This window comes from Rattus norvegicus, chromosome 1 (assembly GCF_021556685.1).
Source record: "Rattus norvegicus strain SHRSP/BbbUtx chromosome 1, alternate assembly SHRSP_T2T, whole genome shotgun sequence".
In the NCBI taxonomy this organism is placed as follows: Eukaryota; Metazoa; Chordata; class Mammalia; order Rodentia; family Muridae; genus Rattus; species Rattus norvegicus.
In genome coordinates, this window is record NC_141534.1 from 193,194,698 (window position 1) to 193,211,210 (window position 16,513).

General features: G+C 47.8%; 2 protein-coding genes across 15 annotated transcripts in view; one reads left to right on the forward strand and one right to left on the reverse strand.

Annotated features, from left to right (window-relative positions):
• Positions 1-13,858, reverse strand: part of Gtf3c1 (general transcription factor IIIC subunit 1) — a 66,720-nt gene extending 52,862 nt beyond the window's left edge. Inside the window, 5 exon segments of one of the 2 annotated variants that reach the window (NM_133541.2) lie at positions 3,321-3,417; positions 5,493-5,636; positions 5,891-6,067; positions 10,242-10,451; positions 13,586-13,858. In NM_133541.2, coding sequence (NP_598225.2) covers positions 3,321-3,417; positions 5,493-5,636; positions 5,891-6,067; positions 10,242-10,451; positions 13,586-13,806 — 849 coding nt within the window. In that variant the 5' untranslated portion in view covers positions 13,807-13,858. 2 annotated transcript variants of the gene reach the window in all.
• Positions 13,859-14,056: 198 nt separating this feature from the next.
• Katnip (katanin interacting protein) overlaps positions 14,057-16,513 on the forward strand; it is a 166,341-nt gene continuing 163,884 nt past the window's right edge. For 12 of the 13 annotated variants that reach the window (XR_015630535.1, XM_087571703.1, XM_087571723.1 and 9 more), the window contains exon 1: positions 14,057-14,095. Coding sequence is in view for 5 of the 13 variants with exons in the window: in XM_087571703.1 (XP_087427829.1) it covers positions 14,089-14,095 (7 nt within the window). In the remaining 8 variants the exon portion in view is untranslated. 13 annotated transcript variants of the gene reach the window in all.

Genomic DNA, 16,513 nt, shown 5'->3' on the forward strand with positions numbered 1-16,513 from the left:
AACACCAGTGGTCAGGATGACAATTACCAACTGACAATAGCTGAAGAAATGCATAGGTACTAACGAGACTGCCAAGCTGCACTCGGGGAGCGGAACAGAAACCGCCCTGCTGTGAATACAAGAGGGAAAGGGATGTGTTTCAGAGACCCACGAATGGGAGACAGAGTAGGGTGAGAAGGGTGGAGACAGAGCTAAGAGGAGACTGTCCACAAGACTTTCCCATACTGCTTTTAAAATCCAAGTCTGTGGGCTAGAGAGATGCCTCAGTGGCTAATAGCACTGACAGCTCTTTCAGAGGTCCTAAGTTCAATTCCCAGCAACCAAATGGTGGCTCACAACCATCTGTAATGGGGATCTGATGCCCTCTTCTGGTGTGTCTGAAGACAGCTACATACATGAAATAAATAAATCTTTAAATAAAAAAATCCAAGTGTGTGCTTGGATCATTAACAAAGTCCTCTCAAAGGCAGTGGAGAGAAAAAAATTAAAGTTACCTAAGGAACCAGAGATGGTTCAGTAAGTAAAGGCACTTGCCATCAAGCCAGAGGACCTGAGCTCCATCTCAGGACCAACATAATAAATGAGAGAACCAGCTCCAGCAAGTTGTCATTTGACACAGCTTTTCAGGCACCAACCAGGAAGAAGTGATCAAACATCTCTGTAGCTAGCAGGGCATGTGGTCCTCAGGGTGCTGTAAGTCTACATTCCCTGGCAGACCCTTGACTAGCATAGGTGAAGCTCAGCTGCTGTCTGCTGTCTGTCACATGTATGTCGCTCTTCTCTGATGTTGTTGACAACATTTTAAAATCTATACTGCACAAAGTGTCCTGCCCCCAGCCAATCTGCTACTAGCTTTGTTGCCACCTGGCTGTACAGCCCATGGCAAGCAAAGAATGAACTAGTGAAGAGAAGGCACTCATCCTTCAGCGCTGCTGAGCCTTGGGGACTGTTTGGCGCACTGGGGCAGAGAGGGCAGATGCCTATGAGCCTCAGCACACACCTGCAGCCCACACCACTCAAAGGAGCCAGCACTTTCACCAGTGGGCTACAGAACATATGGCTGTCCAAGAAATCTAGATGAATCCCATCTGTCTCCTTCAAACACACAGGTTTGTATGCGGTGCCTTTTGTTAATTTAGCTGAGCCTATCAGCTAGAAAGAGCCTTTGGAAATCAATCCATCAAAGTCCTACCCATAAGCATATGGTGTTGAGCACTGAACCATGCAGAATGAGGGAGGACGGTGTGGTCTTACCTTCAGGGAATCTGCACATTCTGTCCAGCAGAGAGGATAGCAGGAGCCCCGACAGGCAGCACCCACTTCAGCTACAGGCTGGTTTAGTTGGCTCTCCTTGGGGTCTACCGCCAGCTGCAGACTAGCCCTCTCCAGAGAACACCCAAAATGCCTTTGTGCTCCATAAGTCTCAGTCTCAGTCCGCAGAGCCCCGCCTCACCCACACTCTGTCCCTGGCTCACAGAACACAGAGCAGCCCAGTATGAGTCCTGGACTCCAGCCTTCTCACCCCAGCCTGCCGTCACATTCCAGCCAGCCTACCTGAGTGTCAGCCACTTGAACTAAAAGCCTGAGTGGCATCTGTCAGTCTTCTTATGTCCCTGCTGGGTTACCACTCACCATGTGTCACTTTCAAAATACATCTCCAATTCAAGGTGCAGTGGTGGCCTGCTGGCCAGGATCTAGCCTCCGTCCTCCTTCTCTTAGTGTCTCATGCCACCACTGTTTCTTCCTTGGTTTCTCCATGCAGCTACTGATACAGGCACTACCCAGAGCTGAAGATTGCAGACTCCAGTCTAAGCCAGGCCATTAAGAACGCCCTCCTCTTCCGTCACCTTCACCCACTACTAGATCCAACCACTGCTGGCTTCTAAGAGCCACAACTCTTCTGTGAACTGCTGTCAGGTGTAAGCGGTCCAGGGCCACATCTCTCACTGTGCGTTCATCCACTAGTCCTGACGACACGGCCCTGTGACAGTCCCACCTGCCATCTTCACCCACGTCTGCCACTTTCGACTTTGATCCAGCTCTGACTGAAAACACTCACTGTGCCACGTGCTCAAAGATACAATGTTCTAGAACAGTGACACCATAGTGCTGACTTCAACAAGACTATTGCTGCCCTTGCCTGACAGAGGTGTACACCAGTGTCCCAATTCCTAGAGAATACACAGGGACAGGGAGCATAAAGGAACAAAGGGGCAGACACTGGCTTTCTTCAGCCTGTAGCAACTTTCCTCATTTTTACTTAAGTCTCCCAAAAGGCTTTTTTCAATCTTCCTTTGACCCCCCCCCCCTTTTTTTTATCAACTGAGACAGAGAAATACATTTCTATCCCAAACAGCAGGATATCTGGGGTAGCAAAGGCACTGATTTAGCCAGTATCTTGGAGGTAACAGGAAGTCGAGGAACTTGATGGGGCTGGTTACTTCCAGTTGGTTGTCATCATGAGCACTGGTGGGGCCAGGCCTGCCTAAACTCTCATACTTAAATTACTATCTGAAATCTCCAGGTGAAAAAACAAAAACACCAGGCCAGTTTACTGCCCTTCTGAGATAGGGATGCAATGGTTCTCAGGACAGGAAGAGGCCCTGCTCTCTTCCTGTACACAATGAAATCACGGACTAGCATGGCACAGGTGACTCCTGATGACTGTCCTGTGATCAGAGACCTTCAGGGAGTAATTACTGCCCAAATTCTGATGTGCAGCTTCCAGCTCCATGGGTTACTCCCGGGTGGTCTCTTCTCCATGTTTAACACTGGCTCTTGGCTAACACTGCACTGAGAGCTATCCCTGGCAGCCAGGCAGCAGGGTCACCATGAGCCTGCATCCTCTCACACTCACTTCCTCACGGCTGCTACTCCTGAGCCTGAGATGGAGCAGCTCAGTAATTGCTTTTTCCTCCCTGTTACTTCAGCATAAAACCACTGGGAGTAAAATTACAAGTTTCATGATGAAAGAAAATCTAAATGTCAAATTTTTTATCATCCCACAGGAACTCTGGCAGTGAGTCTGAGAGCAAACCCCAGAGGGAATGAAGTCAGTCAAGGGTAAGAATTTCAATGAAAAACAGCATTTTCTCACTGTGAAGAAGAAAGACCAGGGCTGGGGATACAACTCAGTGGTAAAACGCTTAACAGGCATGAGGTTTTAATGTTCAAGTCCATTCTCAGCACTACAAAAATAAAGGAAAAGGCCATTTGCTGGGTCTGGGTCAGGCTGCAAGTCTTCAGTGCACCCCCTTTCCAAGCTCTCTAGGTCATGTGCAGTGTGCAGCGCTCACCCAGCCCCTGCCTCAAGGACTCACCAGCTCCTCCCTCAGCTTGCCCAGAGTCTCGATCTGGTTGCTCCGTGTGCTCAGCATCATAGACAGCTTCTCCATGAGGATGTCGTACTTGCTCCTCCTGCAACAAACACCAGCCTGTCACCTGCTGGAGCCCAGCCCGGAAGACCACCTGATCCTTACAGATGACAAGATCACGGCCAAAAGTTATGGTGAGTGTACATCAGACTCCAGGGCAGACACATCAGTGCAGCGCTCTCTACCCTTCCTCACCTTCCTACAGCACTTTAAAGGTTAGGGGCCTCCCTCTCACGTTCTGCTTGTGTGACCCTTGACCAAGAGTCGGGTTACTTCATCATGAAGGCTTTTCCAAAGTCCAGGTCCAAGACGTGAAGCTTTTGTGTGTCTGCTGCACTCCCTTCACTCCCCCAAGCCCTCTCCTGTTTCTCCTTTTGGCTTCCTGGTGTGACTGACCTGACTCCCACGTCCTTTGCAGCATGAAGCTAGTGTGTCATGGTAAATGTTTCTGAGACAATGGCTCCAAGGAAGCCGATGCCTATGTAGCCTGTGTCTGTAGAAGCGAGTGAGGCAGCTTGGCTTGACTCCTTGTCCGAGAGGAAGAGAAAGCACATGCATGGTGCCCCCAGTGAGGAAAAGAACGAAGAAGAGATGGCTACTGTCCCTGGCTCTGGCACATGGGAAGCACTGCCATGACCACTTTACACAAGAGGAAATAACAGTGTAGAGGTAAGGCACTCTGCCCAGGAACGAGGCAAAGGTAAAAGAGTGATGCTGACCTACCCTGAGTGCTTTCTCCTCCTGCTCAATTAAATGCCTCCCTATGCATTCTCCCCAACCCTTCTGCTATCATCTAGGCTCCTGGTAAATTGCAGGCCTCGGCTTGAGTGGGTCTTTGTTGCTGTTTTGGTTTTTGAGACAGTATCACTCTGTATCCCAAGTTGGCATCAAGTTCCGGATCATCACACCTTAGCCTTCTAAGGACTGGGATCACAGGTACTTGCCACCATGCTATGTCAGTCACAGTTTGGCAATATACTCACCTAACTAATGGATAGTATGAGCCATTAAAATGTAAACTTGTAAATATGATTCTCTCTCCACACAGGCTGGGAGATGGCAGAGTTGGCAGGGTGCTAGAACATGGATTAGGACTTGTGACATTCTGATAGTGTACGGGTGTAACAGAAAAGCAGAATTACAGGATGCCTGACAGGAGCACAGACATGAATTTTATTGGATGCCCAGTCACTAGTCTGCACCTGAGCATTCACCCCGTGTCAAGGCACATGTATTGCAGTGAGTGTGGAAAACTGAAGTTACACTTACTCCAGGGTGCACACTTGCCTCTCTCTTTGAGGGTGCATCTAGCTAAGGAGGGAAAGGACGGGATTCTGAAAAATCAGCTGGAGGACAATCAGTTATGGTCCACGGATGTGTCTTTTTACCTGTTTTCCAAATGCCTCTTGGTACTGCCCATCTCTACCAGAGTCCTGGTGATCAGACCTAAGTGAAGCTCAAGCAACCCAGGGCTGCTTTTCTAGGTCTGGTACCTGCGTGGCTATTAACCATCCTGGCTTTTGCTTTCCTATAAAGACGAGTATGGGAGACTAGGCCAGCGGCACAGCCCTCTCCCCTGTGCCCTTTCCAGGTGAGTTACTCACTCCAACTCTAAAGATAAGTGAGGAAAAACATCCCAGATTCTCAGGTCTTTAGAAGGGAATGTGTGTGGTGGTTTGAATAGGTGACCCTTATAGACCGAAATGTTAGGGATGGCAATAGAAGATATGGCCTTGTTGAAACAGATGTGGCCTGGTTGGAGGAGGTTTGTCATGGTGGAGGTGGCTTTCAGGTCTTATATATGCTCAAGTCTGGCCAATAAGGCATAGTCTCCTGCTGCTGCCCGAAGATTAAGATATACTACTCTTGGCTCAAATTAGGTTTACTTCAAAATTTTCCCCACTCTTCAACAAAATGTTAATAATTCCTATTGTTGGATAGTATTTTTCCTTCCTTTCTGTATAATTGCTAGGCTTTCTAAATGAGTAGAATATACTTTCATCAGAAACAAATATAAAACATCTTTAAGAAAAGCTTTAGCTTTTTTGGCTTTTAAGAATCTTAAAAACACAGGTAGTTACAACATAAAAGTAATTAAATATTTTCTACCAGCCGCACCTGTCTACATGAAACCGGTTAAGGAGGAGGAGGATGGAGTGTTGCTGGGCTCCAGTAGGCAGTCGGATCACGTGTGACTGCATTGTAATGAGCCCATTCTTGTTCAAAATTTTCCTGTGATAATGAAGCTTCCCAGCGTCGACCCTGCAGGAGAAGAGAGTGAGTGGTTAGTCCACTTTTTTTACTGGTGGCTTTAGCCTTACAATGTAGTTTCTCACTTGCACATGAATACAGGACATACACACTGCTTAGCATGCTAGCTTAAGAGAAAATCACGAGAGGCGATGGCCTGGAACAAAAAGCCTTGCCTTGGGGAAGACACAGCAGCAGGCCCTTGCATTTAGAGTGCAGTACAATGGCTGTGTACATTAAAGTGGAGATACTAGCTTAGCTCTTACTTGAAAGCGGTGGTGTGAAGGTCTCGTTGCAGCTCCCCTTGCCATCTCGATCGACCTAACCGCTCCAAAATGCAGTAGGAGAAATCAGGAAGCTTCAGATCAGGATCCCCCTCTAGGCCTATCAAGGCCCGGTATCGCATGTCCTGGGAAGCCACAATGATGAGCTTCTTACCCCACCTGCAAGTCACAATTGCATGTAGCATCAGTGCAACTGTAAGGAAACCAAAGCACAAGAAACCAGGGCCTTTTGTCATTTCTGCTCCTTCTGAGACATTCATAGAACCCCAGTTCTGCTCCGAAAGTTCAGAGTCAGAACTGCTGTGATCTGACAGATAAGGCCTGGCTCTATACTAAGGTACATTCATACTCCTTACCATCATAGAACTGATTGACTATGTACATCTTTCAGTAATCTACCTTCTATCTTGGACGACAGCTCCAAGGTTATTGCTTGGCTGTGGCTCTCATGGATCTTTAGATAATTCCTGATCTCAGAGTCAATTCCAGTTCAGCTGTCAATTCCTTAGACCTTCCAGAAGATGCTAATCCCACCCAAACCATGCCCAGATTCTCATAGTACTTAGTACTCTTGGCAACTGCCTTTGTAACACTGTCTCCTTCATTCAGTACTGTCACTGGAGGCAGGTTGTGACCTTGTTCACCTGGTATGAGCACAGCAGAGACACAAACTAGGGTAGAAGTTAGTATCAGGAATGGGGCATTGCTGTGATGGATATGACCATGAGGCTGCTATGCCTTGGACTGTTTTGGGGAAAGAGGTGGAGGATTTTGGAGCTGTGGACAGAAGAGCCATTGAGTGCTCTGAGTTCAATGAGCTGCTGTGAGAACCTAGAAGACAATGCTAATAGCAGTCCAGCCAATGGAGGCCTCGCTTGTGAACTTTAATAGGGAAGTCAAGACTATTAATGTTCATATGATACTCTGGATTGGGAGACTGTGGAAGTAAAACCTTTGGTTTACCAAGACAACAGATGCTGGTTAACTGGTGCTGAGAATAAGCTATGATTTTAAGAGATCAAAATCACACAGGCAAAATCTTTTGGAGAGTTCTTTTCAGAGCAAACACATAGAAGAAGCAGCCCAGAGAGGGTGGCTAAGTCAGTATCCCAAGCTGGAAGCTGACTTCAGTGTCTAGGAGTCTCCCACAGGGTACTGGTTTAGAAGGCATGAAGGGGTCATGGAGAGCAGGTGAGGCTTTGCACTGTGTGGCAGTGTTAGTCTCCTTAAAAAGAGGCCCAGGGAGGCCGCTGGTGAAGTTGTAGCCTCAGCTTCACTAGAATGCCAACCACTTGGAGGTCATAGACCTAAGCTGGCACCACATGACACACTCAGTCTCTGAGAAGGAAGGGGACACTGGTGAAGGTGCAGTCTCAAGTAGAGCACTTTAGGGGCCGGGGAACAACTCGGTGCTTAAAAGCTCCTGCTGCTCTCACAGAAGGCACCCACCTGTACTCTGTAACTCCAGGGCGCTTCTGGTCTCCACTAACACCAGCTTTTATATATATATATATATATATTGTGTGTGTGTGTGTGTGTGTGTGTGTGTGTTTGTGTGTACCTACACACTGATTCTCTTTGCTGGGGTGTCTGGGTCCACAGTGTGTGTGATGTTTAATTTTTAATTTCAAGTGTCAATCTGACAGGGTTAATTAGTAACAAGAACATTATTGAAGCACACCTGTAAGTGTGTCTGTGAGAGCTTTTCTAGGGGATTACTAAGTGGAGAAGACTTGCCCTGAACAATGTGGGCTGTACTATCCCCCAGGCATCCTGAACGAAAGGAAACAAGGAGAAAGCCAGATGAGCACCAGCATCCGTCTCACTTGTCAAGATGCACACAGCCTCAGCCTCCTGCGATGCACTCCTAACTGTACCCTCTCAAACCATAAGCCAAAGTAAATCTCTCCTAAGTTGTTTTCTGCCAGGTCCTCTATCACAACAGTGAAAAAGGCAGATAACACACCGTGTATCCCCACACTATGGCTAAACCTCACTGCTGCCTTGCTTACAACTAACTGTGTACTGGGCTGCTTTGTTCACACTCTGGCCTAGCCTCAGGAAGACCCTCACTCACTGCTTGGCTCTAAATGACTGAGCTGGAAGATGCATGATCTCTTCCAGATCAAAGTGACACCAAAGATTTACAGAAGCATGGCTTCTCATCACTCTCCTCTGAAGCCACTGTGGCTCCTTTCTGTTCTGCTGTTTCCTAACATCTGACCCTGAGTTCTCAGCAACCCAAGTACTTTCTGCTTAGTCACAGATTTCTGTGCTCCTGCACCTACCAGATAATTTTGTTTCTCCAAGCAAACAACAGGCAAGAGGTAGTCTTTGTAACATGTGTGGTATAGTATAGCATGTGTCAAGTCTATAGTCCATCCTTAAAGACTTAGACCTAAGCCTTTTTCCGCTCAAAACAAACCACAAGAGGCCAACTGGGAAAGTGACTGCAAACACAGGGACAAGCTTGCTAATCTTATTCCCCCTCCTTCCTCGTGTCAATCCCACCCTGCACTGTCATCAGGCCAGCAGTTCTGTTAAGAATCAACTGCCACATCACCCTGGAGGCTCCCAATTTCATCTGCATTCAGGCTGTCCAGCCGCTGGTTCCATGACTCCTGCTACTGTACATCTGTGGACTGTGACCATCATTTTGGTGATCAGATACTGAGCAGAGTATAAGGTGCCAGGACAAATAAGTAAAAAATAATAATCTACCTTTAAAAAGTTTACAAGGGAGAAAATGAACAACCACATCAGGGGGCTCTAACTCCAGACAGAATAGCTCTGGGCACAACACTTTAGCAAAAGCACTTGTGTGGTCAGCAGTGGGAGCACACCGTAGTCTCAGAAACCTCTGGAGCTAGCAGGGAGGTGGGTGGGAGGGAGAAGGGCAAGAAAGCAGGCCCTGCCCACTGGAGGACCAGCGGTGGCATGGCTGGAGTGTGGTACATGTCAGCAACCAGATAGCTAAGAGAAGCTCACAAGGTCAGCATGGTGGAAACTCCCAATTTGATGCCTCAACTTCTAACCCAAGTAGGATAGCCTAAAGGGAAGAAGCAAACTACATGTACCAACTCTCGGCTGAGCACCTGTGAGATTTGAGCGGTTCAGTGTGGAGCACAACTCTACTAGTGGGAAGTGATGATCTGGTGAGGGAAGAATGCTGCCAACGAACATGTCAAGTGACTTTGGCACAATTCAATGGCCTTACTGCAAATGGTCAAAATTTAAGACCCAAATGCCCTTAACTGTGTCACACTTTTCTAACCAGACCACCACAGTAAACTGATGGTGTCTGAGCAGCCAAGACACTTAATGAGGGGTGCAGGTGAAGCTGGATGGGATGCTGGGGTGAGGGCAGAATATTCTAAGCACACAGAACAGCACACACCTTTCCCTTCAGAAACACGGGGGCCTGACAGGCCCCACCTGATGTACATGGAAAACAACTACTTGAGAGAGCTTGGCAGGTGGGGACAAGGTCACCAGGGGCCTCTGGGCCATAGTGAACAGAACAGGTGGCAAATGAAAACAAGATCACTGGTGTGGAATGAGTGGCTGGTACCCAGCTTACTTGACGGGAACTGTGCCTATGTTGCTTATAAGAACCAGTCTTTCCTAAAGATAATTATGTGGGTTTTTAAGAGCTACGGGAAATCCATGTTTCCAGATGCCAGCAATGAAGTAATCTCTAAAATAAATACAATCTCAGTCTGGGCAAACCAAGTTTGCCTGTGGCTAAGAAGTGGCTAGTTCAAAACCCTGGCTGCGAGCAACTCAAAGACCATTCGTCCATCACATTGTCATCTTAGGAAAACCTCCACTCATTACAGGAGGTAGAGACGAGACCACACCAGTGTGAAGAGACCTCTGCATCACTGGAGACAAGTTTAGAAAGATAAGTCAGCAGACATGACTGACAACTCAGTGTAGACATCTCAGAGAGAGGAGGCCTAGGAAAAGACTCAAGTTCCTGACATACACAGCCTGGCTCATGAGAATGCCCCTAACCAGGTCAAAGAGATGAGAGGGAGAAGCAGGGTTGAGATGGAAGAAACAAGCACCAGAGCATATGAGGGGCTCATAACTGAAATACTACACGAGCCATCTGGGAACAGGTAACCCTTGACAGGGTGGGAGAACAGGGAATTCACCAAAAGCAGGGGAAGAGAGACCAGGGGCAATGCTCCATCTCAGGGATTAAGGGATTGCAGACTGGGATCTTAAAAGTCAAAGTGTCAGATACGAGTCAGATCTGCAGGAAGCAGAAGTACAAGGAAGGGGAAGAGGGAGATACACAGAACCTGGTGTCTCTTCCAAGAATTACCTGCTGAAGGCTTCTACCATTGTACAACGAGGCTGCAAACACTTGCTCCTGATGCTACTGGTGATGTCCTTTCTCTCCTTAAAGTATCGGCAGGAGCCCTGGATGCCATCCTTATTCTCTAAGATCATATGAATGGGGTAGACATCTTCCAGAGTGACTGGGTCCCTCCTGGACTCCAAAATTCCAGTTTCCAAGTCGATTTCTTCATATCTAGGGAGGAAAACACTACATTAAAACTGCAGCTCAGGCTCAGAGATAACATGCACCTGGCGTCTTCTCCAACTCCCTTCAGAGACCAGAGGGAAGAACAGGAGGTACTCAGTCTCGTCTCTCACAAGTAGTCTTTTTTTTCTTAAGACAATTCTCTGCAGTCTGGACTGGCCTTGAATTTTTGATGCTTTTGCATCAGCTTCCTGAGTACTAGGGTTACAAACAGGCACCATTGTGCTGGCCTACAGTTAATCTTGACAAGCAGGTTTCTGCCTTTCTTTCATTTTGAAAAAGGGTCTTGAGTGGATACATAGCCAAGAATGATCCTAAAGTCTTGATTCTCCTGCTTCACCTTCTGCATGCTGGAACCACAGGTATAATTCCATTGTAACTGCTTTCTACAGTTCTAAACTCAAACCCACTGAGCTGCACCTCCAGTCCGGGTTCTTATCTATCTCAGAGAAGAAAAGAAAAGAAGAGAAAAGAAAAGAACAGAACAGAACAGAACAGAAAAGAAGAGAAGAGAAAAGAAAAGCCTTTCTAGGATCTCAACACCTCAGAATCAGAGACTGGATCCACTTCGTTGGCCAGAGCCTTTTGCCTTCCTTCCAGATATAGTTCCTGGTCTCTAGATCACCCACCAAGGATGTCCTCCTCTGAAGCTTTCTCTTTGGTCATCTCTCCAGTTCTCTTATCCACTTTTATGGTTTTGATATTTGCCTGCATGCAAACAATTCTCATCTTTGAATGCCCAGCCCCTTGGTTCCTCCTATTTCCCCTCAAACAACAATTCGATGCCTTCAGCAGTCTACCAAACATCTCAAATTCCATGCGCTCAGAGGCCTGTCTCCCACCTCCCATCAAGTCCCTGGAGCCAGCACACGGCTCAGTTGCCTCCTATCAGCCGCCATCTCTGAGCTTCCTTCTTTAAGCGGGTGAACTAAGGTAAGGCACTGTTTGCCTTTGGAGTCAGGCGGGCTGGCATCCTCCTCTAGTGTCACTGAGGCGCCACATCTGTATCTGTAAACATTTTGGAAACTGTTTTCCTCTCTGTGAACTCTGTCCTATATAACTCTTAATTTACCAGTACATACTGGGGCCTGCTCTCTCCTTCTCCACCCACACTTTAATCTTGGTTGAAAGTGCAGCCTCCTCCATCCAGCCTTGGAATGTAGGTGTAGCTTCAGGAGGTGTCCAATCATAACACTCTCCTGGGGATGATCTCTTGATTACCAAGTGCCCAGAATGACTCACAGAGGTCTAACTCAGCCCTTCCCCCTGGCTGCTTTACCCACCAGGATTCTCTTACTAAACAGAACATTCCCTTACACTCAAAAGACCTCGAGATACAGTTAGCACCTCCCCTAGATTCACCCACTGCTCTTCCTCCCAACTCTGTGAAGGGGATTAGTGTTCATTCCGGTTGTCTCAGCAGCAGACACCAAATACACAGACCTTCATTTCTGTCTTTCCACACTCCATATCACCAGTCACCAGATTCTCTGGACTGTCTTTCTAACATGCCTTTTACTTTTCTTAAACAATTAATTAATCAATTAATTTGTTTTTTCAAGGTAGCCCTGGCTGTCCTGGAACTCACTTTGTAAACCTGGCTGGCCTCAACCTCAGAGATCTCCTCTGCCCAAAGTCATGCACTGCCACCACCATCGGATTGTCTTTTTTAAACATACGTTCTCACCATATAACTGGAGCTGGTCTTGATTTCAGATCCTCCTGCCGGAGCCTGCCTGCAGGGCTTACAGGTGTGTGCTACTAGGCAGGGCTCTCTGGGATGTCTTGATCCCACACTTTCTTCATTCCCACCCCACCATGATAAACCAGTCCCTGACTGGTTGTGGCTAGGTCTCTCAGCTTCACTGTCACCAGTCTCACTCTCCCTCCAGTGACTTCCTTCTGTCTTTATAGTAAAGGATGGCTTCATCAAGGGCATTAGATAATCACAGGTTCTTTCTCGGACAAATTTAGTCAAAGGTAGAGTAGATCCTGGACCTAAATTTCCTGGATTCTTAGTTGATGACCACTTCACCCCTGAGCCTCGTTTTCTCTTCAGAATACCCACCTCTTTCAGGGTATTGCAAAGCTTTCTGCACCATGTAAGTATCTCATACAGTCACACCTCACAATAAGCACACGTTAAGTGGCAACAATCACTCCCCATTCTCTGTTTCCGGCTGACACTTCAGGTGCATGCAGTTTACTTATCCCCTGTTAAGCTATCCCACTTGGTGTTGCCTGTTCAGAGCACTCTTTGCCAAGTGGCCACCTAAATCTAAACTTACCTCTAGGTAAGTTCATCATTACCTCTACAAACCTCCTCTGACCTTCATAATATAGCTTAAGAATTCCGACTTGCAGGGCACGGTGGGGCATGTCTGCAATACAAGTGCAAGGGTGCAGAGGCAGGAGGGTATGAAGTCACAATGGACTATATTGTCAGCCCGTAACAAAACACTGTAAAGGGGCGGGCCGAGGCTAAGGGTGTTCTCAAGTGGTAGTGCTCGTGTCTAGAGCACTCAAGGAGCTGGGTTCTATTCCTCAACAGGGACGGATAGAAGGAAAACGTGCATTTAGCAATCCCTGAATCCTGTACTTGTGCCTTAACCTCTCTGTGGTCAGTTTTCTCCTCTGCAAAATGAAAAGACAATAGTGTCTCGCTCAGAGTCTCGGAACTGCTCTACTGAGTTCTGTCACTTTCAGAACTGGGTCTCGGGACCCACTTATGGAAAGTGCCCAATACACATCGGCTACTATTTCACTGCTATGTTTGGTGCTGTGCAGACCTCCAGTTAGTTGCCTTAGCTTTCAGAACGAATGCTCCCTAGAGGCCCCTGAAGGACCTCACCTGGTTCCACTTTTCAACCACTTTCCTACTCCCGTCCTATCATCCAACTTAAAGGAACTCTTTAGACTCTCTCAACACACTGGGAAACAGTTAGGTCACAGCGGATGCCCCCTCCCCCAGCTCATCATACTCGGGCCTGCTAGGGCGCAGAGCTCAGGTTAGCTCGCCTCCCGCGCCCATCCCCCACGTCCCACGATACCCGCTTTGCAACGCACGCACCATCCCGTCCCCCTCCAGGCTCTCAGCCCCCGCCCCATCCCTGGTAGCTGACCGGTCTTGGAGCTGCAGGTCAGGTCGCTCTCGCGGCTCCTCGTAGAAACTGATGCCCGGGTGCGTGACTAAGGCCCGCCACAGAAACTCCTGCGTGTAGGGTTCCAGCGGCAAAGGGAAGGCAGGCGAGCGGGATTCCAGGCGGCTCCACAGCGCGGGCAGGCACAGGCCGTCGAGCCCCTCCAGGGCCACCTCGTCCAACAACGACTCGAGCGCGTCCATGGCCTCTTCAGTTAGCAGCGCCCGGAGCGCCTGCGCACCTCGCCGCCGAGGCCAGGACCCAATGCGCCTGCGTACAGCGACCCAAGGCCTAGGGAAGGCGGGTCAGCTGCCCAGAGCTGAGAGGGAGTCCCAGAGCTCCGCCGTGACGTCACGCTACCCGAGGGCGGGCTCAATGAGATGAGTTTCTTCTCCATTGGTCCGGAACCCCGTAGTAACCAGGGGAACTGCAAACAGTGTCAGGGCCGCTTCCGGTTCGGGAGGCCGGAACCGCCGCCTCTAGGGATGGACGGTTAGTGTCCGTGGGCCCCGCCGGGAGGTTGGGCGGCTGTCCCTCATCCTTCGGAGGTGTCTCGGGGTGGAATTCAAAGCCACAGGGACCCGGGCCCAAGATAGTGTCCAGCTTGAGGGGAAGGTTCTGGCGGTACGGGATGGGCGGTGCGGGATTGGGACCTTGACTGGGAGTGGTTGTGTAGGAATCCCTCATACCTAGGGAGGGGGGAGGAAAGGGATTGGCGTTGGGGAGGCTTGAGGAGGATTGCGGGGGTCCTGGGATGGGCAATGGGTATGTGGAAATTGGTTGGAGGTAAGCGTGTCCTCTGGGAGTAGGTTTGTCAACTACTGGCATCAGGAGTGGAGGGAAACGGCTGGGAATACTTTTATGTGCTTTGGTATTGTTGATAATTCACGTTAACTAAGTACTGTTCAGTGCTAGGGTTTCTGTAACTACTGACAAGGGCAAACGTTTCACAGTAGTCCTTTGGAATAGTTACTTAGTTTACAGGCGAGGGAGCTGAGGTTAAGAGAAGACAAGCAACTTGCCTGCCCAAAGTCAAATAGCTAATAAAGAGGCAGCATGAGTAAGACTCCTGGACATTGTGTCTGAAGTAGAATTATGGGGGTTTGAAATCTGAAGCCTTTCATTCCAGAGCTTGCCAGTGCACATGTCTACAGGGGCAAGTTTGGTGGGCTGTGACTGAAAACCAGTTGCCAATCTGTCCAGAAGCAGCTACTCAGATCTAGTCAAGTGTTTTTAGGAGCAAGTTTCAAACTGTGACAGCCAGTTAGTTGTAAGGCCAGAGGCAGCCTGGTTAGAATCACTTTGGGCACTCAGAAGCACCCTGGGAATAGCTATTGTGATATCCAGCTTTTCAGATGGGAACACTGATGTTTGTGGAGACTGCAAGGGTCCATGCTAACCTGCTGTTTCACAGTTCATTACTGCCACTCACTTCTGCATTCCTGTAAAAGCCAGTGGACACAGCATGGAAAGACATGTTACCATTGAATGTGTTACATATACTTAAAGGATGCCTTTGTCCTTTGTACTTGATACGCTATAAAAAAAGTGTTTTTATCAGTTTGCCCTGTGGGAAAGTCCACATAGTGCTGCTGTAGAACAGTAGTTCTTGAATCTTGAAGGCCTCGGACTCCTTTAAGCCTTTCCTTTAAAAGACCTTCAAGCAATATAAGCACGTATTATATCTGTGATGTTGCCACATAAATACAAAATTTTAAAACAACAGTTCACTTAGAATTGACATCAGGCCAGTAGTGGTGGTGGGTGTCTCTTTTCCCAGTACTTAGGAGATCTCTGTGAGTTCTGGGATGGCCTGTTCTACAAAGTGAGTTCCAGGTCAACCAAAGCTAAGCTACATAGGGAGGGCCTGCCTGTCTTAAACAAGAAGCAGTTAAACTTTGACTCCTGGATGTAGATATTGGAAATGAAAATAGCTGTGCATACCCCTCCCCCAATTAGAAAAAAAAAGGATAGTTTTATAATTCTTCTCTCCCTTTCTTTCCCTTCTTGGTTTTGTTTTGGGACAGGGTCTAGGTAGCTCAGTCTAGTTTCAAACTTGCTGTATAGACAAAGATGAATCTGAGTTCCCAGTCCTCTTAGTCTCCTGGGTGCAGGGATCACATGCTATCATGCCATTTAATTGGCTTTCTCTCTTTCTTTCCTTTTACTTTTTTAGGACTAGGGATTAAACTCATGACCTCAGTTGTGCTAGGCAGTTGCCCCACAGTTGAGCTCTATACCAAGTGCTGTCCTAGGCAGTTGCCCCACAGCTGAGCTATGTACCAAGTGGCTGTCCTATCTCTTTTAAGACAAAGTCTCAGTCAGTTGCCTGGGCTAGCTTTGAATTTTTGAACCTTTTGCCTCAGCCTCCTGATTAATTAAGATTATTGGCATGATAACTATACATGGTTTATTTTATATTTTCCCTATTCTCCATGTCTAACTTAATAGGAATCATCTAAGCCAGATGCACACGGGGTCTGCATGCCTGTTATCCCAGCACTTGGAGGCTGAGGCAGAATCATGACTTCAAGGCCAGTTTGACCTACACAGTGAGATCTTGCCTCAAAGAGCCAAAAGGAGGAAGCTGAACTCCTCTGCTTTAGAATCCTAACTTCTACTAAGAATTATGCTCTTTTGGCCAATGACTTTGAACAGATAGAGTCCCATACATAAGTGGATGGGAAAATTAATATCATCACCTTTTCAGATAGCTGGAGACATTTTGGCAGTACATCAGAACTTAGCAAGTGACAGTTTCTAGAAGACTAATCATTATGTGGTTAGTGAACCTGGGACTCATATAATAAATTCCATTTGTCTGTCTGCCCTTTGATCTATAGGCTATTTTCCCCATATCCAATTTTATGGCTTCAGCTATCGGTCATTTGGAAAAAGCTGGCTCAATAG